General features: G+C 34.1%; 1 protein-coding gene across 1 annotated transcript; it reads right to left on the bottom strand.

Moving 5' to 3' along the window:
* Positions 1 to 5696: 5696 nt before the first annotated feature.
* Positions 5697 to 23940, bottom strand: LOC145679489 (zinc finger MYM-type protein 1-like). The gene is made up of 4 exons (XM_081750070.1): positions 23816 to 23940; positions 11293 to 11455; positions 9950 to 10063; positions 5697 to 8115 (listed from the first exon to the last, which is right to left on the bottom strand). Exons 1-4 carry the CDS (start codon positions 23938 to 23940, stop codon positions 6898 to 6900), a joined length of 1620 nt encoding a protein of 539 aa, XP_081606196.1. The 3' UTR covers positions 5697 to 6897.
* Positions 23941 to 26490: the final 2550 nt, after the last annotated feature.

Raw genomic sequence — 26490 nt, 5'->3', positions numbered from 1 at the left:
GTTATTATTTCTCTATTTCTCTATGTATGATGAAGGGATACGCGTAATTGTATTTTCTTGATTTTAATCAACAACACTGAAACTTCACCAATACAAGATAAATTACACTTTGGGACTTTAATTTGAATAATTGAATATAAAAATGGAATTTAACATTTGGCCCAATAATTTTCACTGTGAGCGCGGAAGACGCGGAAGTCGCGGATTACCGGTTGAACTTCACTACATCGTTAGTTTTTGTAATTTCGCACTGTCACTTTTCACTCACTTCGATGCGGAAAAGGATAATTTCTGGGGGTTCCAGGGGGATGCACTTGAAGTTGGAGGAACGAAGCATCTTTTTTCGGGTGGTTTGGAATTTTTTCCATTGCGCTGCTACTCCTTTAGATTTAACCTTTGAGAGTTGTCCGAAGGCTTTGGACTGCGTTGTTTTACATTTTTTATTTAATATAATATGTTGCGTTAATGATATTTGACCTTACACTAAATTATACAGACGTACGTAAACAGCATTTTAGGCTTTGTTTTAATTCTACTGTTTGTACAATTGCGCTTAGCTGAAGTAAAATATTATTTTATAGGCACTGCGTGTTCGTATGCTGTCAACACACCAGAAACAATTGTCAGACTGATTTAATTTTTCTCTCCGTCTCCTCGCGTTTCTACGCAACAGAGAGGCTTGTGATGCAAAGTGTTGATGTCAGAGTTAAAAATAACTATGACAACCCATATGCAGGAATTTTTGGAGACGAAGTTTGCTCCCTGTGTTGAATTTTAGCACCTTATTTGGAGAGACGAGAGGGTTTAACAAGGTTTCCGTCGCAGACGCGACGCACCACACATATGCATATTCCTTTGTATACTAAGATAAAAATTCTTAAGAGTGCTTTTATACGAGGTTCACTTAAAAAGTTAAAATTTTCATTAATATTCGATGAGCTGAACCATATAGTTACAAATGATATAAAAAGTTTTATCTATTATTGTACCTAATAATTTACAAAATGACGTTTCTGATACTTCTGTGTATTAAAACTGTTTATATCTTTCTTTGACATTGGCAAAATCATTAAGAACGTCATCAAAATCAAGTTTAACAGTCAAGTCATTTTCGATGGCTAAAATACCTAGATTAACCAGTCTCTTCTGAGAAAGAGTAGATCTAAAATAGTTTTTGAGTCTTGATAGTATGGAAAACAATCTCTCCACCGCAGAATTAGTTGCTGGTGTACATAAAAATACTTTAAGGCAAACACTTATGTTAGCATATACATCCTGAAGATTTTTCGATATGAGAAATCGGTTAAGTTGCGATAGTGACATTTCTTCATTTGTGATAGTGGCACTTCCCAACTCCTCTTGAGCTAAAAGTCCTTTTAAATTAAGACAATCAGCAAAAAATGAAGATTCCTCGATGTTAGCTGCATTCACTTCCTGCAGAGAAATCGCTGCTGTGGTGGAGTACGAGTGTCGAGCTGCCTACTGCCGCCCTTTTCAACATATCCACCGACAACAGATCAAACCATCATAATAAAAACTGACTCACGACAATATTTGTTAAGTCTAATCTACTACAATATTATCGTAGTTATAGTCATTTAAAAAATGACTTTCACTTATTTTATTGAGTCGTTGGTGAAATATGTATCTTCAATAGTTTTATTGTTTTTTAAACATTTTTTAAATTGCCGCCGTGATCCCACGCAGATGCCTAAATCCAGCCTTGCCAGGGAACGTTAATGAAGCATGGATAGAAGAAGATATTGCAAACAGCTAATTGTCTCACTTTATAAAAGTATAAATTGCAACTCTGGCATTTGAAGAAGCTAGTTTACAACACAGATGCCTGTGTTAAGATTTAACATATTCTTTCGTTTTCTTATCAAACGATGGACATGCACATACTTTACTAATAAATAAGAATCAATGTTATATACTTTATAAAAGTTTTTCGATACCTAGTTATTTTTCATACACTCTGTAGTAATTGCATGTTAATTTTTTAAATTGCGTGGTAATCTGCAAATTCTCTCCAGACTGGTACGTAATTGTTCTCTGTTTTCTCAAAGTTTGGTTTAGCGAAAAAAAAACTCATATATTTATCTTGTCCGCGCATACTCCGTCCGCGAGACAAAAAAATCTCAATAACTAAATGGATTACAATCAATCTTAGCCAGGATGTACAGTGCCAAAAGTTTCGAATCGAAAACTTTCACGGAGATTATATTCAAACCGTAAGTAGTAGAAAACAACAATTTCCTGTTTTAATTTTGATCACTATTAGAGACGGAAGGGCTCGGAGAAACCTGACTTTTTTAAAGAAAAATATTTTTTTCAACGGCCTTTTCTTTTCTTTCTTCTTTCTTTATTATATTTTAATTTTGGTGGAGAGGTAACAGGACGTCCCAACTTTGATTTCGAATTATATCAGGAAAAAGACGTTTCATCACTGCATTCTGAAGAGAAACCCATGAAAATATTCAAGAATCAAAAAGTCGGTCATTCAATAGTATCGAAAGTGTAGGATAGTAGATTTCGTGGAACAAAATTTTCGTTTAAAATTTATGAATAAACTTAACTTGATTGTAATCAGTGGTGCTATTCAGCCGGTTCGCAAGAACCGGTTGTTAAATATTGCGAGTTCGCAGAACCGTTTGTTATACCAAGTCAAAAACTCACACACACAGTATAAAGCCATTTAGTTTTGTTTTATTACGCAGCTAGAGGGGAGAACTTGTTGAATATAAATTTTTCACATAAAATTTTGGCACACACATTGGTCCATTTTAAGAACCTTGCTTTACTCTGAACATACCAGATAATTAATGGCGGGGTGGAGGAACGGTAAATTTTAAGTTTCTTTGTTTTTAGAAATTCTTATAACTATAGAGTTAAACCAGGGATGCAAATAAGCAACAAAATTTTACTAGCTCAAGAAAAGAGCTACTGTCCCACATCCCATAATAGAAAGCGTTTACTTACCTTCGATATGGTATTAAATACTCGCCCGTACCAATGAACCACTCGCCCCGGGCGAATAAGCAAGTGCTTATTTGCATTCCTGGGTTGAACATAATCGTTTATTCCTTAATCTTAAATGCCCAGACATCAAGAATGAGAACTGGGGTTATATGAGAGTGAATGAGACCCTTTTTTATGTTTCAGACATATACATATTATTATCAACAATAGTCGATCCATTGTTGGATGAAGGTCTTTCCGATACTTTTTGACAATTATCTATCTTCGACAATTCGTTTCAATATATTCGCACTGGTACATAATTTCGTCACACCACCTTGTATTAGGATGCTGTGTAGGTCGGTATTTGTCACATGTGGTATCCAGTAAAAAAGTTTTGTCTACCTTGTTTGGTTTGTTTGCTAAGAGAATTATATATATATATATATATATATATATATATATATATATATATATATATATATATATATATATATATATATAAGGAAGGATCAGAAACTAAGGTTACAATGCAAATGTTTCTGGAGTTTCGCCTGTTATAGAGAGACGAAAGTGTGCGCTAATTTTAATACATAGAGTTAGCAACCATGGATAGTTTCAGCCACGCGCCACCTATGATGCTAGTTGTAGTTAAATATAAATGGCAACTCGCTAGTGATGAGCAAATGCAAGACCAAGACCCGGGTAGTCTTGGTCTTGGTCTTGTTCTTGCACATCCAGTCTTGGTCTTGGTCTTGCACTAGAACCTTTGGTCTTGGTCTTGGTCTTGCACACCCAGTCTTGGTCTTGCTGCAAGAGTCTTGCAAGTCTTGCTTTTAAGAAATCTTATGCTTTTTATACATAAATTTTACTCTGGATAAACTCTACCTAGGTACAATGCGCCAATAGTAACGGAAATACAATGTATGTTTCTAAATTATATATAGTATACCTTCGTGTAAGTATGATGATAGTATACAACATGGGTGATAACCTTTAATTTTTTTCAATGGGTCGCTTCATTACTTATAAGATAAATTACAACATTTCGTAATCTTTTTATATTTTTTATCAGATCCAATACTCCACTGGTTCCCTAATTGGGGAGACGCATGAAAGAAAATCAAGATGGCAAGATTATTGAAATACCATAAATTGTTAAATTATTTTTACACTCTAAAGGCGTCAGATATTTTTTATTTTCAACCAAGATTACCTAATGTTTGTATTGAACAAACTTCCAATTAAATATTGAGATTTTATTTTACTGATTTCAATACGTACTCTATGAAACAGAAACATCAACATTATGCAAAAGTGATGAAAAGAATATTGGAGGCTTTCGATAAAAGGAGAGAATTAGCTGGGTTGAACAGAAAACGAATGAGAAGGTGTTAGAAATAGTAGCAGCATGGGAGAAAAGAAGAATTTTAGATGTAATTAAGAGGAGGAAAGCAAGACTATAAGTTGCTATAAAGTAATGACTCTTAGTAGTAATTGGTAATGTTGCTATTGATGGAGGCCTTGACTGGTACAAGTTGTATCAAATTTGAATATAACTATTCAATATTTAATGCAGTGCCGGATTTACGTTTGAAGGGGCCCTGAACTATTGAAAGTAATGGGGCCCTTTATATGTCTAGCTTTCTTTTTCAGCGACAAAATGTCGCTATCTTGGGAGTTTTAATGTATGCTATATAGTACTTTATTTACCTAATTGATATCTAAATACATTTATAAACTTCATATTGATCAACTTACATCATTTTATAATTTTACAATATTTACATCACATTTCAAAATTCTTAAAAATACAAAGTACACTCATAATCTAGTCTCTGAAAGAATTCTCAATTATGAAATAAAAGGTGTCAATATATTACGCAAAACTACTAATAATTATACAAGGCAAGTCAAATTGATGGATCGATTTCAGAAATTTATTCTGTGAAATTGAATAAACATATGTTATAGTGAGATATGTGCTTCGAGAGGTTAACTGTAAAAATTTAGTTTACACGCAATGCTTCCACTTTCTTACTCTAAGAGTTAGCATCGAGCAGTTAAGGAAAATGGCCTTCAATGGATGGCAGAGATCTTTCGGTGTACTTCATTATCATGTAAATATCATTATCATGTGCTTCCTTATCATCTGTAATTGTTGTACACATGTCTTGACCCCATGTAATTTCTTGATGTGGGGTTTTGTAAAGAATTATGTGTACTTACCACCACTTATAACAACATTTGAGTGACCTGTTTGCCCGCATTACAGCTTCCATTGCCGACATTGACGGCAACAAGCTGGAAAAAGTTTGGCAGGAGATAGACTATCGGCGTAATGTGTGCGTGTTCGCGAAGTGCTCACATAGAACATTTGAGATTATATACAGGGCCGGCGGAAGGGGAAAATATCACCCGGGCAAAGAATCCATATGGCGCCCCCTACAACCCATTGGTATTACTCAGTTTAAATTTGCTATGCTACCTTACAGATAGCTGCTTTTAAAGGATAACTCCTTGAACTCTATAACTATAACTATAAGAATCAATTATCAAATTGAGTAAGATCTTAACTTTTGTCAGTTAAATACACAGAGTAAGTTTTGGTTAACGATATAGGAAACAATTATTTACACATGAGCATGCAAAATATTCTACGTCACTGATTAGAAATTTGCAGAACGATTCAAGAGACAACGATTTATATAAAATTAAGATTGATGATGCGATAATTAAGATTTATTTAAACATATATACATAAACAACCTTGTTAACTGCGAAAGAGGACACATATATGAACAAAAGAACATACAAATATATTTTGTAACAGCATTGTACAAAGATTTCGTAATACAAATAATACAACCAGTAATATAATTTTATATCTTTATACAGTTTTAATGCAAATTGTCCTTTGACTTGTTTACAATGCTCAGTAAAGTTAACTTTTCGTGCCTTTTTCTCTCCAAAGTCTTTAATTAAAGTATCAGTGTCAAGCTCACACAGAACATCACATTCAATAGACATCATACAAAGGCCTACAAGAGGCTCTTGCGTCATCGTTGATCGTAGGTAGTTCTTTATAAGTTTCAACTTGGAGAAACTACTTTCTGCTGAAGCTACACTTACAGGAATAGTTAGTAAGATTCTTAGAGCAATAGTTGCATTTGGAAATAACCCAATAAGGGAGTTCTTGCAAATATATATAAGTACTTGCAACGGTTTGTTTCCCACTTTCAGAACCGAGAAATGAAGGTAAAAGTAAGATCTCTTGATATAACTGAAATCCGCCAATATCACAGTGATCTTTGTCTGTTAAAGATAGTTGTAAGTCCTTGCAACACTTTAGTAAATACTCTTTGTCCGTTATTGGATGGATGTCATACAAAAACCCAAATATTTCGCTGTGCTGTTGCAGTTGTTGAAATCTTTCATTCAGGGAACAGATAATTGTGTCTAATGTGCAAAAATAGAAGTTACATTTAAACGCACTGTAGGGATCATTAATCGGTTCGTCTTCAGATTCATACAAAAATTGTCGTTTGACTTTTCTAGGTCGGAGTTTTGGTTCATTCTCAAATTGTGGTTGAATGTCGAGCTCTTCAGCAATTACTTTGGCAGCAACCAAAATATTCTGGAATCCTTCATCACTTCGCATGTTCTCAAGGCGACACTTGGTTTTCTTAAGCAGATCAACTGCTTGCTGAATGTCCACTGATTCTTGTTGGAAAACATGGCTAACCACATTAACACAAGAAAGAACTTCATACCAAAACACCACAACACAAACGAACTTAAAATTCAGGAGATTCCTAGCCAGGGAACAAGCCTTATTTTTGCGCTCGAAAAGACCATCGTAAATTTCTCCTAACTGGTAGCGAAACGATTTGACAGCATAAATACAGCTCTCCCATCTAGTATCACTAAGAGGTTTCAAAGTGAAATTGGATATATGTTTTTGCAGAACAGACCAACGATATGTGGAACTAGAAAAATAATTGTATACTTCTTGCAATAAAGAAGAAAAAAAAAAACAGCCTCACTACAGCACATTGCAGAATCCTTCACAACCAAATTCAATGAATGGGAGCTACAAGGAACAAAAAATGCTCGACTATTTAGATCTAATATTCTTTTTTGAACGCCTGAGTGCTTTCCTTTCATATTGGCACCGTTATCATACCCTTGACCACGCATGTTTGAGAGAGAAATTTTCAGTTTTTCTAATTCTTCCAAAATAGTGGTAGTTAGTCCTTCTCCTGAAGAATCATTTATGCACAAAAATCCCAAAAAATGTTCTTCAATGGATGGTTCCTTACCCAGTTCTACCTTCACGAAATGAACAATTAGTGTCATTTGCTCTGTATGACTTACGTTTGGTGTACAATCTAATATTACGGAATAATATGTCGCTTTCATTAGATCAGTCAAAATTTTATCCTTTATTTTTGACCCAAGGAGTTCAATTATTTCATTTTGAATTTCCTTGCTCAAATAATGTACATGTATCTCTTTACATGTTATTCGTCGCAAATGCTCAGCCATAGTAACATCAAACTGTGCAATACACCCAACTAGTTTGAGAAAATTGTCGTTGTTTCTTGAGTAAATAGTGTCATTTTGACCACGAAATGCCAAGTTCTGGGAAGCAAGAAACTGAATTATACACAGCAGTCGTTTGAGAACTTCTTTCCAACGCTCAGTTTCATTGCGAATAATTGCTTGGTTTTCAGCGTCAACTGTCTTACCTGACTGTAATCGGTTTGCAAGTTCAAACCACGATTGGAAAACCTTCATGTGAGTCAAAGATCTATCATGGTCTGATAACAGTCCGGACATATGCTTCCAATCCGAAAAACCTTCACGAGAAGAGAGTGACATTGTAGTACCACCGAAAAGACGGCAACAGAAACAAAATATTGCATCCTTAGTCACTGAATAAATAAGCCAACTACGAGCAACTTCTTCTCCATTGTGCAGACGTCTTTTGTAGTTACTTGTAGTCAATCGCCGACCCTCGATGTTTACTGGGAACTCTCGTTTGGAAACTTGAACTGGATCTCGTCTAACAAGCATCTGACGCATTCTGTCCGTAATATGTTCTGGCCAATTTCCTGGATCATCAAGATCGATTGATTGTGATTCCAACACCTGCAAAAAAAAGTCAGTAGAAAATAATGTTCAATTTATTTTAAACATTGTCTTCTAACAAAGAATAAGTGACTAAAACTTGAATGGAATTTTTTAAAATTGTGTTCGTAATTTTTAAAGATGGTAGGCTTGCACCGAAGATGGGTGGGGTGGGGGTGGGGGATATTCAAGCAGCTAGATCATCCGGGGATAAACACAAACCTTAGAATGGCGCATGACCAATAAGCCTCCGATAGATGTGAGATATAAATAAATAAAGAGGGGGAGAGGAAGAGTTTAATAATAATTGAAGTAAATAAATAAATAAATAAATAAATAAATACAGGTTTCGTGCGAATATAAGACGTCCACGTCATGTTCTTTTCTATACATAGGAGAATCTGCCCAGGATTTCTGAAGCCCTACCCAGGATTCTCGGTTTCAGCATTGAAGTGCTGTAATGTGGTTAAATGCCTTGACCCTGATTGGCTCCACAAATGCCTCTTACGAAGTTGAATCAGTAATGAACGACCAGATCAACCGGGATACAAACATGTTCGTGGCTGACTTAACCTAAAAAATATGCAACTTTGAAAACAACATTTCTTTGAACATTATTCTTAGCAAGTTTGTAATTCTTACTATCTGTATTTTCTTTAAAATATGCACATTATTATACACTAATTAAAACTAAACTCTGTTTTTAAGCTCCGAAACACCACTGACTGTGTTATTTTTTCTTTCTCTTTAAATGTGGTGGGTTGTATGTGATAAGTTAGTTGACTTGCATCGTAATGTTTTGGGGCTTTCTGGATTAGAGTTTGGTACTTTATATTATTTGAAAAGCTTTCCGATTTCCTTGCGATGCTCAATATAAAAAGTCTTGGGGGATAGAATCCGCTAACTCTTGCATCAAATGTGAGTCTGCTAGTCATTCAACCACTAAGGCAATAAATATTATATATTATTATTAAAAAAAATGTTATCCTATATGTCTTCCGTCAAAGTAACTTGAACGGAATACAGTGATATTATGCACCTAGACACAAGAAATGAATTCCAAAAATTGAGTAAGTGTGACCCTAAAAATGTTTTTGATTGATTGTTTATATATTTGGCATTTTATAATTTAATTGGTGTCTCCGCAGAACGACTGGTTAAGCTCATCGCCTTATAACTAAGGGAGCTCGGGTTCGATTCTCGGTAAGGACACAAGTGGTTTGGATCCCGCCCTTAGAACGTCATCATCATCCCATGGAAAGCAATGCAAAGCCACCATAGTTTCACCTTGCTGAGAGACCTACGGGGTCAAACACATGCCTCCGGGAAGAACACCAATCATCATCATAAATTAATTACTAATAGCAGACAAATTATGAGCTTTCTTATATTACAGTACAAAAGCATATACAGTTTGAACCTCAGTATTTTCATTTTTCCAACAGATTAAAAAAAATACAGTAAAATGTATGTGGCCAAACTATAGTCTGTTAAAAGATTTTTTAAAAAAAGGTCAGTTAGTGAAAAGTCTCTAATCAGTTCTACTGCTTCCTTATTTGTTACAAAAATAATAATTCGATTTATATCCCGAGTTCAGATCGAAATGACCCATTCATCTACAACACCCGTCAAATTAAACCAAAGAAAATCAATAATATTGTATATGCTTCATGGAAAGTAAGTGAAACATAGTGAATTTATGAATTCATGCCTGTCGAATTGCAATGTACTCTAATAATAAAAGTAATTATGTTTCACTGCATTTCCACTTATATTTTACACAATGCTGTAATTGCGTGATATTCAACCAACATGCAATTGTATGTTTATTCATATAGCAAAATGTTTAACTTACGTCTATTACAATTTCCTGTGGAAATGCTGATACATCTTCGTTTCGTATATCAATTGTTCCAGATTTCAATTGTTCTTCTTCCTCCTGCGAAATGCTCGTAATCGAACGATCCACCTGTGGAAAGGAAAAGAACTTATACGTTAGAAATAAAGTATATTTTCTTAATATATATATATATATATATATATATATATATATATATATATAATTTGTATTCTAAAGGTGAAGAAAATGCATAAATGATAAAATAACTGCGTATAAATATTGAATCTACATATTCCGTGTTCATTGTGAAATGTACAGTTAGGAAAACAAAAAATGGGGCGATTCTTACAGAATCTAGGTAAGAATGGCCTCATTTTTTCTTTTGCTAACTGTACATAAAAATTAAATTCTCTCCGTATTAATTAACAACTTTGTGTTGTGAAAATCATCAAGAATCAGCGCATTCATAAAATAGATGCGAAATGCATTCAAATTAGCTGCCGAAGCCCGAACACTTTTTTTAAGTCACGTTAATCGTATTGGATACAAACATAATCTATATAGTCTTACACTGGTACATGTTACTTATTACGATATGTTTATGAAATAATGGGTCTATTGCAAAATTTGTGATAGCGAAACTCCACGGGGATCTGTTAACGGTAACAATCATACATTTTAACTCTTCAGAATTCTAGTTAGTAGACGATACTACTACTACTACCACTCCAATACTACTACTACTACTACTACTAATAATAATAATAATAATAATAATAATAATCACTGGCACGGCAGACCAATAGATCCTGGGCCTGCTCCAACGCCATCTGATAGCAAGTGGTATAAATTCATCCACCTGGGTAACAGAACGCGGGTCAGCCGGTCGTGTCACTACCCGCCAACAGGCGTATTAGGAGCTTTGCAGGCCAAGTGACCGTCACATCTTTATTTATATGACTCCCCAGTTTTCCTGCCGTTGAAAAGCGGAAAGTCCGGGGATTGATCCCAGGAGCACGTAGACATGAGTCCAACGCTTTAACCTCTAGACTATGGAGGCCCTCTACTTAATTAATAGATGAATGCTTGAAATACAGCTAAAGTTGGTTAATACACATCTAACGAGTAAAAGTCTTATCGCTTTGGTACATGTATCAAGCATCAGTGTTGGTATGGAATGTAATTATTGCTACTTATATCAATGGGGAAAGAACTTTGTTTGAGCCTGAAGTTCGCCGCCTATCTGAGAGGCCGCCATCCTACCCACCCCAGCCTGCTAAGACGCTACGTGTGTAAACACCTCTTCTCTATTAAACGTAATAAAACGAAAATACGTTACGTAATGTAGGCCTACTTACCTGTACTGTGTTGTTATCTTCTGGAATATTTGTTGATTTCTTGCTGGTTTCCTCATTCTCTGGTTCTACGTTTTCATTTCCATTATTGTCTGTTTCAGGAGTACGAAAGAATTTCTTTAATGCTGCTGCCTGTTTCTCATTTTCAGCCGCTAATTGTGCTCTTCTTTATCTGTATACATTTCCAGAAGGCTTCTTTTTTTTCCGACATGTTGATAAATAACACATTAACGCAACGATTCTTCTACTAAGAGTCGAAATTCAGGAGACAAAAGTAGAACACGCACACCATCAAGCCTGCAGTACATGTACATGACTTCTGATTTATAATTTTCTTTCACGAGACATTTGACAGTACAAACAGGACTAATTTCTTTTTGGTTGCCGATAACTCAATATTGTTTGTGTGTATTCTTAGAGCGGCCGACATAGCTTTGTCGCAAGGAGTGCAATTGTCGGCACCGCGGCGGTTGTAAGTGTCAGAGCGTGTTATTGTTGCTCAAAACTCCCAACTCTCAACAATAGCCTTTAGCTTTGTCAGCGGAGATTTTTTTAATAGACAAATAAGGTGAAGGGATGAAGGAATTTCCTTTATAGAAGATTCAAGAAGAAACCGGGGTTGTTATAAAGAGTGAGGCCTATCGGATGAGGTAGTAACCAATGTTGCTACACAATTAATGAAAAAGTTAATTTTTAATTCACCGTTTACAATAATATAAGGTTAGCAAGGATTTTGGCGCCCCCCAAACTCCCCTAAAATTTGGCGCCCCGGGCGGTCGCCCGGCTCGCCCGGCCCTTCCGCCGGTACTGATTATATATCAAGAAAACTTTGACAGCTTACCTTTCTTAGCACATGTTTCTTAATAACATATATTTATTAGAATTCACACAATAAATTTCTGAAATCGGGTTCATCATTTTGACTTGCCTTGTATATAGCATTGCTAATATGACGTGGTATAACCTACACGCAATACAATTGTAGTTAATAGAATGCATTTATATGTCAATATGATCATAGTAGTCCACACTGTTCAGTGGGACAGCAGGTCTTCGTGACTTGTTACACTAACCTAGTTGGTGTAAAACACGGTGTTTCTTTTATATACGTATGTCATATTAATATAAAATATCAATAACAAAAATATTTAATGTGACTAATTATATTATTGTCTGCCCAATGGCAGTCAACTATATAATTTTATCATGATTCGTTTTATACTGGGTATGTAAAGAATGAACAAACATTATCTACATTAAAACACTTTCCTTCTGGTCTTTGTCAAAACAAAGTCATTGATCATATCATCAAACTTTTTACTTTCTGTGTACATGAGGCTGTGGTCACATAAATTTGTCATAAAACTTTGTTGTTCTAAATTCATTTTTTACCCCCTTTAGCGAGAAGAGATCTTTCTCCGCCACAATTTGAAGTTATCACAAAGCAGAGGTGTAGCCAGCAGGTTTATGTAGGAGGGGCCCGTCGTTTTTCAGGGGGGGGCAGCTACAAAGCCAAAAGAAATTATGTTGCAGCTAGTGTTTTTGTCCTGAAAAAAAGGAAAATTTTGGTTTTCTTCCGGGAAACTAAAACACACTGCTTTCTAGCTTATTATTATTATTATTATTCGCTTTTTCTCCATAAATTATATTCTATGTAGTTTTTATTATGTTTAAACAATAATTACTGTCCCGGACAAACATACCTTTGTGCATAACTATTTTAGTTTAAGCAATTGTACACAGGTCCTCAATCTACATAAAGCTGATTTTCTTTGAAATTTCACTCATTTTCTTTAAGATTTCCTGACAAATATATTTATTTATTATTCGTGACTAAAAAAAAAAAAACATAATTATTTTATTAACATCTATGTCACATTTCTTGTTCTAGGGGCCGTCCACATATTACGTAACGCTATTATTGATAAATTTTTACCCCCTCCCTCCTGCCTGTCACGTTTCGTAACGTAAGGCCGAACCCCTCCCTTTTGTTACGTAACACTTTTTGAGTTTTGTTTTTTCATTATTTTGATTATTTTAGGGGTTATTACAATACAAAAAAACTATTTTTAATGGTGGAACTTTCTATTACAAAATGCTTATATTATTGTGAATATATTTCTAGCGTTTTTGGCCAACAAATCAAAGTATTAGAAAAGGGTAGACTCGTAATAATATTTTATCAACATAAGGTGTTTAATTAACCAATCATAATTCTTCAATACTAGAGATCGCACCCATTATTTTAGGTCACTGCTGATTGGCAAGGAGAAAGTACTGCGGAAGATGCAGTTAAAACAGGATTTAAAGAAATAACATCGACCTCTTCTTCCGAGATCCAGGATGCTTCATGCATTTGGACGCCAGTGTCAACGATGCAAAGTTCTGTTCCTCCTCGACCATAGATTCGAAGTGGCTGAACACGTGAAGGAGCAGGACATCTCGTTTGTGAACCAGCTTTCGAGCATCTTCTTTGGACTTTGGACTTCAGTTTACCACTTTACAAATTCTTAGTGCGAGAATACGAATAAACTCGATTTCTTCAGAAATATTCAAATCCAAAAATAATAATAAAAAAGTAGTACGACATTAATATCCGACGAATTAGGTTTTTAATATCCTTAGGTCTGCAAATCGTGCATCGTTCCGTATGGAAAATATTATTTCACGAAAAAATGTTTCTTCTATTTCATATGCGAAACTCCTTCGAAGAAAAGAGTGGGTAATGATTCGAAAAGAGTGGGTAATAGCTATACAAGTGGGAACGCGAAGGAATTTTAAAGCGGTGGTTACGACCACTAACAACTAACTCCAGAAACGCGTGTGGCGTGAATGCAATGCTACGATAGCCACAAAACGGACTTTTATTGTATTGTAATACACACAGGGTTCTTCACCAGTCATGCTGGTGTCTAGTGCGTCTTTGAATGTCTTCTGTATTATTCAATTTATATAGGCTATATTTCGCAACTTTTCAAAATAATGGAAATATTTATCTATATATATATATATATATATATATATATATATATATATATATATATACAGGGTGAACGGTAACTACGTGGACGAACTTGGACGGGTAATAGTATATCTTTAAAAAAAAAGCAAAAAAGTCCTACTGAACATGGGGAAAATACCGTCCCGTTTAGGAATGACAGAGTGTTGAAAGCGTGGGATCATGAACATCAGAGCCCAACAGCTTAGAAACAACACATCGTAGAGAGTGCGGTTAAAAACGTCACTTAGAAAGTCATACCTACTCTATTGAAAACTGCATATTTGAAAACGCAGCTACGTGTGCGCACGGAATTAACAACCTGTGACACTTCTTTCCTTTACAGCATGTCCGGAAAGCCCTCCATTCCTTTGGGGACTCCCGTGCGCATGCATAGCTATTAGTATCATTGTTTTATGGTAGTATTTATAGTACCTTGTTGAAACGTTTGTCTTCAAAGTGTCAAATATGAATCGCAGTAAATTGTGTAATGTGCTGTAAAAAAATAAATAAAAATAAACCATACTGTTTTCCGATTGGTATAAGGAGAGATACCCTACTATTTTTCGATTGGTATGGTAAAATAGTATTTTCCATACTATTTTACCGTAAATTATTATATGTAAACTTTGTTATTTTTAAGTGACTGAAGAGAGGTAATCTTACAATGATGTTTTAAAAGCTGGTCATTTGGGGGGGGATCATTTGGGGGGCCTGGCCCCGATGGGCCCCCCGTGGCTACACCCCTGTCACAAAGACAAAGTTATCGTTCTTAGAATTGCTTCTACATTAGCGAATGCTGATTGGACAGGCTCATTAAATATTACCTGATACAGATCCTGATCTGTCAGAGTTTCATTGCAAGACTTTGACTTTGTCTAATATATTGATGAAAAATGTCTTCTCCAAAAACGTTCATGTCCACATCTTCAGGATATGTTTGGCTTAACGCACTGACTCCTCCACGAATTTCTTCTTCTGTCGTATCTAATTTTGGTAGGAATTTCAACTTTTTTTGCTTGTACCATTGTATACTGATGCTCTGTGTACCAAATTGGATTCTAATGCATCTATCACAGGTACAAATGCTTCGATTCTGAACTTGTCTCTCGGGTCAAGGTTTTCTAAAGCATCATCTTCATCGTCATTTACATGTCTCCGTCTAGACCTTCTGTTTTTCTTGTTAACATTAGGAAATGTCTTTTTGCCTCTTCTTCAAAATGATCAAAAAGATCTCTAGAATCTAACAAAATCTGAAAATGAAGCACACAATTTACTGCATACATCGGGGCTAATTTTGGAGTCTTCCAGTGATTGACTAACTTTTTGAAATTCATCCAGCAAATAACTCCAAATATACACGTAATTTACGATAAATTAAAACTTCTCATTTTATTCAAAAAGTTTCTGGCTTGATTTCTTGTTTCATCGTTCACTATGATATCAATATAAAGCCGATGTAATGCAGAAATTATTTAGTTATAACTGCCAAGTATTGCACTTGTGAACCTTGAATGTGTTTCTCATAATCTCTGACAAAGACTTTGGAACTTTGAATCATCTTTGAAGAATCACAACAGCACCACTGATCTATATGTAGATTATGAAAAAAAAACTTTATTATATTTTTGAATAATCCCAAAAAGGTTTACTGTATCTACACAACAGTTAATTGCTGCTCTACGAACAAGGTTTAAGGAATGACCTTCATATGGAATATACTATATAGCATACATATTAATCCTTAATATTATTTATTGCACACCCCTGTATTCTCATCACATATTGGCAGTTCTATCATATGAGTGGCCCCTACACTTATTAAAATCATTTTACATTCATTTGTAAGATTATCATCACATCTTAGCAATACTTTGTCCGATGTGGCTAACCCTCACTAGGAAATTTAGAAAATATTCAATAGGGAAGTTTATCAACATGGGGCAGGACAGGAAATCTACAGATAAACTGAAGTATTCTATACTTTTTAAATCGTCTAAGATTGATTCTTTTACTTTCAATGCTATCATTTGGATAAATTCATTACATATTATTTTAGAAAGATAATTTGGGACTCCTGATCCTTTATTTCCAATTTCGGTTCGAAGCTGGGGACCCATTAAAAGGAGGCTGGTAAACAGGGGCCCCATCATAAGCAGGGGTGGGAAATGGATATCCCATTATAAACAGGGCTGGAAAACAGGGTCCCCTTATAATCAGGGCTGAGAAATAGGACTTCATTACAAGTGAGGAATCATTACTTGTTTCATAAGAGCCTAATACTTAACAGTACAGAACACCGTTGTTGTATAACAGTACAAAACACTGAGAGCGTACCATGACGCACTTAATTACTCTGTCACAAATTGGGGCGCACTAAGGCTGCCCTGTACTTAAAATGTAAGGGAAGCCCTGAGATAGGCAGAAAATGAATTATGGAGAAAGACAGGCGTACATTTCGCCCTTTTTACGGTGGAGAACTGGCAATATTTTTATATATATCGCTTAGCAGCTGTTTTCAATGTTTTAGGTATAAGAAGACTGGAGCTCGAGATTGTCTGTTATTGCGAGTGCCTAGTGTGTTGATGTGCTCTGCGAGGAAGAGAGTGGAGGGGAATTTCCTATACACCTACACTACACTTATATTTTCTTTTACATTTACACGTAAATTCATCCCCTTCTTTTTATATTCTTTCTTCTTTTTTCATTTTACACTTCCCACTTTCCTCTAACTTTTTGCCCTGTTCAAATTGGCTCTCAGCCCTTTTTCATTGTTTGAACATGTTTCCTGATTTTGATTTTTCCTTACTTTGCCCCAGAGATGGAGTGGGTCAGTGGGTCGTGGGTCAACAGCATGTGATCCACTGTGACCCACTGCGACCCACCACCCACCATGACCCACTGCGACCCACCATCCACCGTGACCCACTGCGACCCACCGACTCAGAATGTTCTACCAACCCACTCTGCTCACTGCATTGTAGACAGAATCTTCTGAAGACTGGTAAATTTATCTTCGTTTCACTTTCAAGACCTTCATTTGCCTTCGTTTTCCATTTATTTCTGCCTACTTACCTGAGGTGAATATATCTAACCAAGTGAAAAATGAACTTCAGACACTTTTAGATATTGATATTTTTAATTTTAATAATAGCAATAGAACATATAGTACTACTTGGCTTTCGAGACCTGTGAGTTTTTAGAGGAGCTAACTACTGAAAAAATACATTTTTGGATCACTGTAATATATAAATTATTATATAAAAAATTGAATGTAGTTATGTCTGCCTGATCATCACGGTCAAATTGCAAAGTCAAATGAAATTACTTTTGATATATAGTTAGATCTTAATCCAAATTGGGATGCTATATTGCTTTTAATTATAATGCATAATATCCTAAGGAGGTAGTGGGGATCCGAATTTTTGAGAAAAAAATGAATATCTCGCAAACCGTTAAACTTACGGAGCTGAAATTCAGTGTATTAACTCTTTATTGAAAATAAACAGAATGTGTCCTAGCATTTTTTAACATTCTCCTTTATGGGAGGTGGGCTTTCTATATATGGAAAATTGGTAGTGAGTTGGATTGTAAAAATGATCGAAAACGATCGATGTTATTTAAGAAAAAAAATCAAACAAAAAATACAGTGTTTGGCTTCATATATCCATTGCTTTCCACTATAATAATTGCTGAAGTTTATGTTTATTATATGGAGCGCTTACAGCACAAAGCAATCAACTCATAAAGTTGAGAAAAATAGACATAAAATTTGTACCATAAGCTTAATTACGGTAATTTTAAGTTTGGATTGTCGCATAATTAGAGGAACTGTACCAAAAGTGGGCCCCCATTTTGTTTTTTCCATATTTCTAAGAAAATATAAATCAGAGAGAAATGCCACTTACATTGAAAATAATATGATATGTAAGCCCTTGGCTTGTTTCTTCCCATAACAATCAGGGAAAAATACTTTGAGAAAAAAAGAATTTTCATATGGACTGCATTTTCGGCATTCGAGAAAAGTGTTTCGAAAGTGGGCCCCTTTAAATTTAGACTAACTACAAGTTAAGAAATAAAAAATGCAAAACTGAAAATAAAAAATTTGGATTGCAAGATTGAGTTTTTTTCTGTATTTTTTTGTTTTCGGTTTTGCATTTTTCTGCCCTATAGTTTTATTTTGTTTTTGCAATTTCGATTACAACACTGCGTTTTAAGTTTTCATTTTGTTTTTTTTATTTTTAGCTTTGCATGTTTCAATTTTTAAAATTGTACTTTTAATTTTTCTTTTGCAGTTTGGATTGTAACATTGTTTTGAATTTTCATTCTGTACTTTTTAATTTCAGTTTTGCATTTTTTATTTTTTAACTTGTAGTTTTAATTTTGTATCTGCATTTTTATTTTTCCTTTCTGCATTTTTATTTTTCCTTTCTGTATTTTGGATTGCAACATTGTTTTTAATTTGTTTCTGCACTTTTTATTTCCAGTTTACGTTTTTTCTTTCGGAACTTATACTTTTTAATTTGCTTCTGCATTTTTTTATTTTCAGTTTTGCATTTTTATTTCTTAACTTGTAATTTTTATTTTGTTTTGGAACTTGAAAATGTATCATTTTGTTCTAAAGTTGGACTTTTAATATTTTTTTGCAATTTAGATTGCAACATTGTGTTTTGTTTCTGTATTTTTTATTTTTTAGTTCTACATTTTATTTCATAACTTGTACTTTTATTTTTCCTTTTTGCAATTTGGAATGCAAGATTGAGTTTTGTTTCTCTATTTTTTTGTTTTCAGTTTTGCATTTTTCTGCGATATAGTTTTATTTTGTTTTTGCAATTTCGATTGCAACACTGTGTTTTAAGTTTTGAATCTGTATTTTTATTTTAGCTTTGCATGTTTCAATTTTTTAACTTGTACTTTTAATTTTTCTTTTGCAATTTGGATTGTAACATTGTTTTGAATTTTCTTTCTGTATTTTTTATTTTCAGTTTTGCATTTTTTATTTCTTAACTTGTAGTTTTAATTTTATTTCTGCATTTTTATTTTTTCCTTTCTGCATTTTTATTTTTCCTTTCTGTATTTTGGATTGCAACATTGTTTTTAATTTGTTTCTGCACTTTTTATTTCCAGTTTACGTTTTTTTCTTTCGGAACTTGTACTTTTAATTTTCTTTTTGCAATTTGGACTGCAACATTGTGTTTTAAGTTATGTTTCTGCACTTTTATTTCTTAACTTGTCCTTTTACTTTTACTTTGTGTATTGAATTGCAACACTGACTTAAATTTTACTTCTTCATTTAACAATCAAAGTTTCATGTAATAAATTTTAAGTTTAACCGACGTGTGTTGTGTTAAAAAAATAACTTTCTTATGTTCAAGTTTGTTTTCTTAATTAGTATTCCAAATTATTTTACAGTTTTCAACTATGTTACTTTGAGTTTCTATTGAAATTATTTGTAGGTTGACACAACTTTTAATATTTTCGAAACGCAATTTCTCTTCCGAGTTTGCACAGCAAATGGGTCTTTCACAAAAAAAAGTAAATAAATAGAGTTTCGTAGAAAACAAATTGTTTATAACATCACAACAATTTTAATATGTTCACATTGAAGAAATGTTAAGAAAAATAATTTTCTTATGTTTCAACTTGTTGTCAATTTTAATATTTCTGATTATTTTACAGTTTGCAGTTTTAGTATTTTCGAAACGTAGTTTCTCTTTATGAACTTCCTTGGAAGCGAAATATTAAAAGATACGAACCAACTAAAATTGTTTAAAGTGTTACAAACTTTAATACTACAATTACAAATTGTTCGAGTAAATTATGCCACAATTCGTAATATTACTGGTACTAATTTAAAATATTTTTGTATTTTGAAGCACTTGCGTACGAGTCTACAAACTAATTGCTTTTGGGTACGAGATTAAATTTTGAAAGTATAAATCCAGCGCAGCAAGCCGCGCGGCGCACTATATAATTAGTAGTGATAAAGTAAAGCTGTTTATCGTTATACTCTGTGTTGATATTACAATTAATTTCAATACAAAATTGCAATTATTGCAAAGTACACGTACATCTAATAATAAACTTTGAAGTATATCTTTGGTGATCTTTAAAGTTACAAGTCTTTTGGAAGTTACATTTACTAAACGTGTACAGGAATTGTTGATACATTCTTATGTACATCTTCGGTTAAGTTCGGCAGTTTTCGGAACCATTCGTGTGGTACATTTACCAACATGTACAGGAATTGTGAATAAACTCTTATGTTCATCTTCGGTTAAGTTCGGCAATTTTCGGAAAACTTCAGCAAGCTTCGGTAAAGTTCGGCAATCTTCGGAAGTCTTCGTGTGGAGTTCTTGGAATTTCCAATTATCAGTGTTGTAATAAACAATCAATGAAAAAGTAAACACGTTTCTAGTTTACACTGGGTGGTGCAATTAGTCTAAAACAATTTCATTACGGCAATTTGTAAATTACAATTATCGGAAAGTAGTGAACCGATTAACTTAAAAGTATATCTTCGGTGAACTAAAAATATAGTTAGTGAGTGGCAAGTGTTAGTGTATCGATACTAAACTAAAAAATAGTTACGGGAAGTTTTATTATTGTAGTTAACGGCAAGTATTAGTGCAATTGCCGATAAGCTTTCAAGTGTACTGTCGGTAAACTTATAACTAAATCTGTTGTGAACTGAAACAAGTTCGGGGAAGTTTTATTATTATTATTATTATAGTTACTGGTAAGTGTAAAAGAATTCTTAAAAAGTGTATCTTTGGTCAACACATTGTGAATCATATCATAAAAGTCTAGCTACGAAAGCTTCTCATTTCAAAACTGCAAAAAGAGTTATCAAAGTTCTGTGTGTACAGTAAATAGCATTAATAATTTATTTATCTATAATACATCATTGTGTAAAATATTTACTGTTTAAGATACAATAATTCAAACTGATATTACATATTTTGTGTGTCAGTAATACAATGGAAGGACACTCTGTAATCTGTACCATGTTGTCAGCACAAGAAGCGCGCGGATATGAAAATCCAAATGAAATTTTATTTACGTGGGAAGTGTTAACACAATGTCATTTTACAGGTGCAAGGGTAGGCAATGAAGCTTATTCCAAGCTATTGCAAGCCTTGTTTATGCATTTTGGTTGTGATCCTCATGTTGTTTTGAAAAAATATAAGTCTGCAAAAGATATTATTGATTTATATCATGTAGGCTTCTTTCGCCAAGATAATATAAGGAATTTAGCTCGTGAAAAGTTTATGGAACTTGTGTCTGAAGAAAAAACTGATAGTTTAACTACAGATGACTTTAGCGTGTTCATGTAAAATTTTATAAACTTTCCAAGTCCTAATACAAATTCTGTATCACAACTTAACATGTATCGGAGTGGTAAAACAAATGAATATTTTCGTATTGTTAATAGTACAACCAAACATTATACTTATTTTGGACTTACAGGAAAGGAAGTTACAATTGAACGTATGCAAACTAGCGGAATTGATGATCCTGAAAAATATATTCAGTTGTTATTTGGATTTGTAAAGGAGCACGTTTTAAATGATGCCGACGATGATATGTATGTTGGTACAACAATAGAAAGTTCTGCTTCCACGATTAATAGACCAATATACATTTCGTGGAGTCAAAAGTCGGATTTAAGCTCCGACATTCTATTTCGTAATATTGAAAATGTATTAAATAGTAATGAAAATTATTTATTAGGTGATAAAATAAAGTTCAAAATTCATATTGTTAATTTACGTAAAGGTAGGGTGCGAACTATGGGTTCAGCAAAATATGTTGAACTTGTAACATATGCAACAATGTACTATCCCAATAGAAACGGACGTGTATTGTCTTCCAAAGAGTATTATTCTTGAAATGGGTAGGACTGATCATCGTTATAACTATGTATATGAATTGAAAAATCATCCTGAACGATTGATGAAACAAGCAAAACACCTGTGTGTCAGTGCTAAAGTTGACATTGAAATCCGTAATCGGTGTACTATTGATGATGTGAAAAAGTTTCAAAATAAACTAGCACCTCATTATCAAATTGTTGTTTACGAAAAAAATGGTTTGACTCGAAACTATACCAGGGGTGGATAACTTAACGTAACTGTAACGTAACGAAAATAGTTCTCTGTAACAAAATTATTGGTTATTTAATGTAGGTAGGTACAAGGTATACCACCAATTTTTGTTACGACACCGTAACGTTATTCGAGCATGTAACGTTATTGTACCGTAACTAATTGAAGGAACAAATCTGTTTCGGGTATTCCTTTCACGCTTGGTGGGAGAAAATCAACAACTGGTACCAGCTGAATGAGATTCTTTCCTCTGCGGGTATCTAATGGAACGAAAATGTGTGTAACAGAGTAGAAGCAGACAAAGTATTCTACAGGTACCGTTAGGTACTATAATTAATATAGAAAGTAATGGTCTGTGTTGGCAGCGGGTTGGGTTAGGTCATTAGGGTTTGATGACCTTGTTACGTGTATTGGGGAAAGTTGTTATATTTCTGTTTTTAGTTGTGCTGACATGGAAAGGTCATGTGTTCTTTTTCGAGTTTGTATACGTGTCTGTAGAGACTTTATACTGGGTATTTTTAAAAAATAATAATAATGGAAATTTGAATTAAATCTGTTGATACGTCATTTTGAGAGAATAAAAGATTACACGAACAATATGTGAGAGAGAATAAAAAGATATTATACAAATGGATTTAATTTAACCTCTCGTAATAAATTTACTCGAGAAATATATATAACTTGGAAAAATGAAATATTTGAGTCCCACCTGTTAGGCTAAAGTGGTAGGAAATTGTTTTATTTGTTAAAAATAAGAAGCTCAGAACACTTATAATGTGTGATACGCACTGGGATCGAACCCGGGACCCTTAGCACCGACGGTGTATACTGTATTGTACTGTGAATAAACCTGGTACCCTTAGCACAAGAGATGAACGTTGCATTGTACGAGGATTGAATATGGGGCCCTTAACACCAGAGATGAACGTTGCATTGTACGGGGATTGAATATGGGACCCTTAGCACCAGAGATGAATGCTGTATTGTACGGGGATTGAATATGGGACCCTTAGCAACAGAGGTGAACGTTGCATTGTACGGGGATTGAATATGGGACCCTTAGCACCAGAGATGAATGCTGTATTGTACGGGGACTGAACCCGGGACCTCCAAGCACCAGAGGTGAACGCTGTATTGTACTGAGAATTATTGCAATTCTCACATGTAAATTGGCGAGAAAAAAAACATATGAGAAATACGAAGTGTGTGTATGTATGATTGATTGGATTATTTATTCATCGTTTTATTGATTTGTTTATTTATTATAGTTAACTTCGTGTTTATAGCCAAGTTTGAAATACGGAGCGAGTGAATTGTTCTTCCGTCTCTGAGAGAAGGCTGTCTTAGAATGAACAGCGTTTTATTTTTGTAAATTCCATTATTTCCGGGTCGTTGCCTTACACGCTTTCACCTTGCTTACGTTAGAACTATGACTTGTGACACGCATGTATAGAGTGTCAATGCACTTTCTAATTTTATTTCCGCTTGTACTGGAATAACCTTAGACACTTTCTCTTTTGACCATGAGAAACTGTCTGGCGACATACTGAAATATTTTTCCATTAACGATGTTTGTCACTGCGATACTTATCTGCAGTGATGAAGAAGACAGATAGAAATTTTATGTTTCTTCCCCCTTTAGAAGATGTATTTTTGTGGCAATATCTGATTTTTGGCAGAATATCTAATATCTGATGAAAGTTTTACATGCAAGCATTTTTCCTTAATTAGATGAAAACCATACATAGCCTGTCCTGAATGTTGATCGATCGATACCCTGTCTGAATGAGATTTCTCCAGCGGTTGACGAACTTGTAAATAAGAAATTTTTAGATTTTTCGCTGTGGCAATGAATGAATAAACGATGTTAGCGGATATGATGACTTTATTTATTTATTTATAATTAATGAAATCGGGTTGAAAACCCGGTGAAAACATGATGCTTGGGGGAGGGACATAATGAAATCCTTATATATATATATTGTATTGAAATAAAGTTTGTTATTATTGTTTTTACACAGTTCCATAGTGTGTGTGTGTTGATCTTTTGTGTGTTGAACTTTTTTGCGAGTAATTTAACAGAACGAACTCTGATTTTTTAAGGTGAGAACTTTTTAAATGCCATGTATTATTCACTTAATTATAATGAAAGTTTTTTGAATAATTATTGGTAAACTACACGATTTGCTTTTGAGAAACATTATCCGGGAAATAAACCTACGACCATTTTTGTAATCATGCAAGAGGGACATTATTATTATTATTATTATTATTATTATTATTATTATTATTATTATTATTATTTTACGGATCGTATGTTATACTCTGAACAAATTTATTTGTGAACGTTTTAAAATCGGTGTTATTTGCATTTTTTCATGCTTGGTACACAAGCTAATATCAGCTACGCTGTAAACTTGTAAAATAAATCGTTTGTTACACAAACTCGTTTTTAAAAATATTTTATTGGGTCGTGTTATTTTATTTTATTGGGTCGTTTGCTAAGCAAACTCAGAACACTTGTAGTGTGAACCTACAAATAAAAGGCCTAAAGACGGACCATTTACTTGTAGAGTTTTATTTGCTTAATTATAGGATGCTTAATTACAATATGTTTGATTCATTTGTTACGATTTTTTAACTATTATACCGATCACTTTAAATTAGTTATACCTAATATATATATGTACGTTGTACAGATGGGACTTGAACTGTTTAAGTAAGCTCATTTGCCAATAGATGGCATACTACTACGCTTTGGTAATACAACTGATAATCTTTTTAGGAACGCAAATGTTTGAACTAAGACTAGTATTTGCAGAAAGAAATGTTTTAGTCTTGGGGGGAGCGCTTTTCCCCAACATTATTGTGTTTTAATAGTAAATATTACTGAATGTTAGCCACATAGCGCAAACAATAGCTTTAATGCCAAGAAAGAAAATTTTACGGAACCCCCTAAATACATTGGTTATTGAACACTGTCTTTTGACTTGAAAACTTGTTGTATATCCGCGAAGCAAAAGGAAATGATGTACTCCTATTTGTACCATGTCCCTCAATGAGGGGGGCTTTTGCCTGCCAGATAGATTGCTTAGATTTTAACAGTATTATCTTATAGCAAAAAGAGAATTATGTACGACTATTTGTAGTATATTTTTACAAGTAACGGGAGCCCTTCCCCATTAGTTACGGGTTCCTCTAGATTTTAGCAGTATTGTATTATAATGAAGCGAATTGAAATTATGTATGAGTATTCCTATTTGTACCATGTCCCTCAATGAGGGGGCTCTTGCCTGCCAGATAGATTGCTTAGATTTTAACAGTATTATCTTATAGCAAAAAGAGAATTATGTACGACTATTTGTAGTATATTTTTACAAGTAACGGGAGCCCTTCCCCATTAGTTACGGGTTCCTCTAGATTTTAGCAGTATTGTATTATAATGAAGCGAATTGAAATTATGTATGGGTATTCCTGACATGCTCCTATAACTGACGGGGGCTTTTGCCTGTCAGATAGATTACCTAGATTTACCAGTATTATAGCAAAAGAGAATTACGTACGAGTATTGTAACACATAGCTATAACTGGCGGGGGCATTTTCCTTAGTTATAGGTGACCCTAGATTTAAACACTATTGTATTACAAGGAAATTATGTATTCCTATTTGTAGTATAACTGGCGGGTCCCTTTCCCATTAGTCACAGGCTTACTTAGAAAGAAAAAAAATGACATTTCAATTTTTGAGTCCCACGGTTATGCCGAATAGGCTAAAGGAGACGATGATTATTTTTTGGTTCGTTTCTTATTTTTATATTCTCCTAATAAATTAGTCGGAGCAAATTGTATTTTCGAACTTGCAAAATAAATCGTTTGCTGTGCAAACTCGTTGTTAAAAATAAGGTGTTTGAACTAAATATGGGAGCTAAAATAAGCTCTTAAAAGTATATAGGAAGTGGGAGGAAACGGGAGAACCCCCGAGAAAAAAACCCATGGACACGGTGTTATCCACCACAAACTTACTTAGCCTGGTATTGAACCCGGGACCCCAAACACCAGAGGTGAACGCTTTATCATCGAGCCACCGCGACCCCC

The sequence above is a fragment of the Thermobia domestica genome, chromosome 1, assembly GCF_964235325.1.
Source record: "Thermobia domestica chromosome 1, izTheDome1.hap1.1, whole genome shotgun sequence".
Classification (NCBI taxonomy): Eukaryota; Metazoa; Arthropoda; class Insecta; order Zygentoma; family Lepismatidae; genus Thermobia; species Thermobia domestica.
This window is presented reverse-complemented; position numbering and strand designations above follow the sequence as displayed.

What these genes read in the sequence shown, in the direction of transcription:
- LOC145679489 (XM_081750070.1), bottom strand. Translation starts at nt 23,940, where the DNA reads ATGTCGCCAGACAGTTTCTCATGGTCAAAAGAGAAAGTGTCTAAGGTT. An exon ending in TCACAAGTCATAGTTCTAAC is followed by an intron (nt 11,456 to 23,815) that starts GTAAGCAAGGTG and finishes ATACAGATAAAG; the next exon opens with AAGAGCACAATTAGCGGCTG. An exon ending in CACAGGAAATTGTAATAGAC is followed by an intron (nt 8,116 to 9,949) that starts GTAAGTTAAACA and finishes TTTTTTTTGCAG; the next exon opens with GTGTTGGAATCACAATCAAT.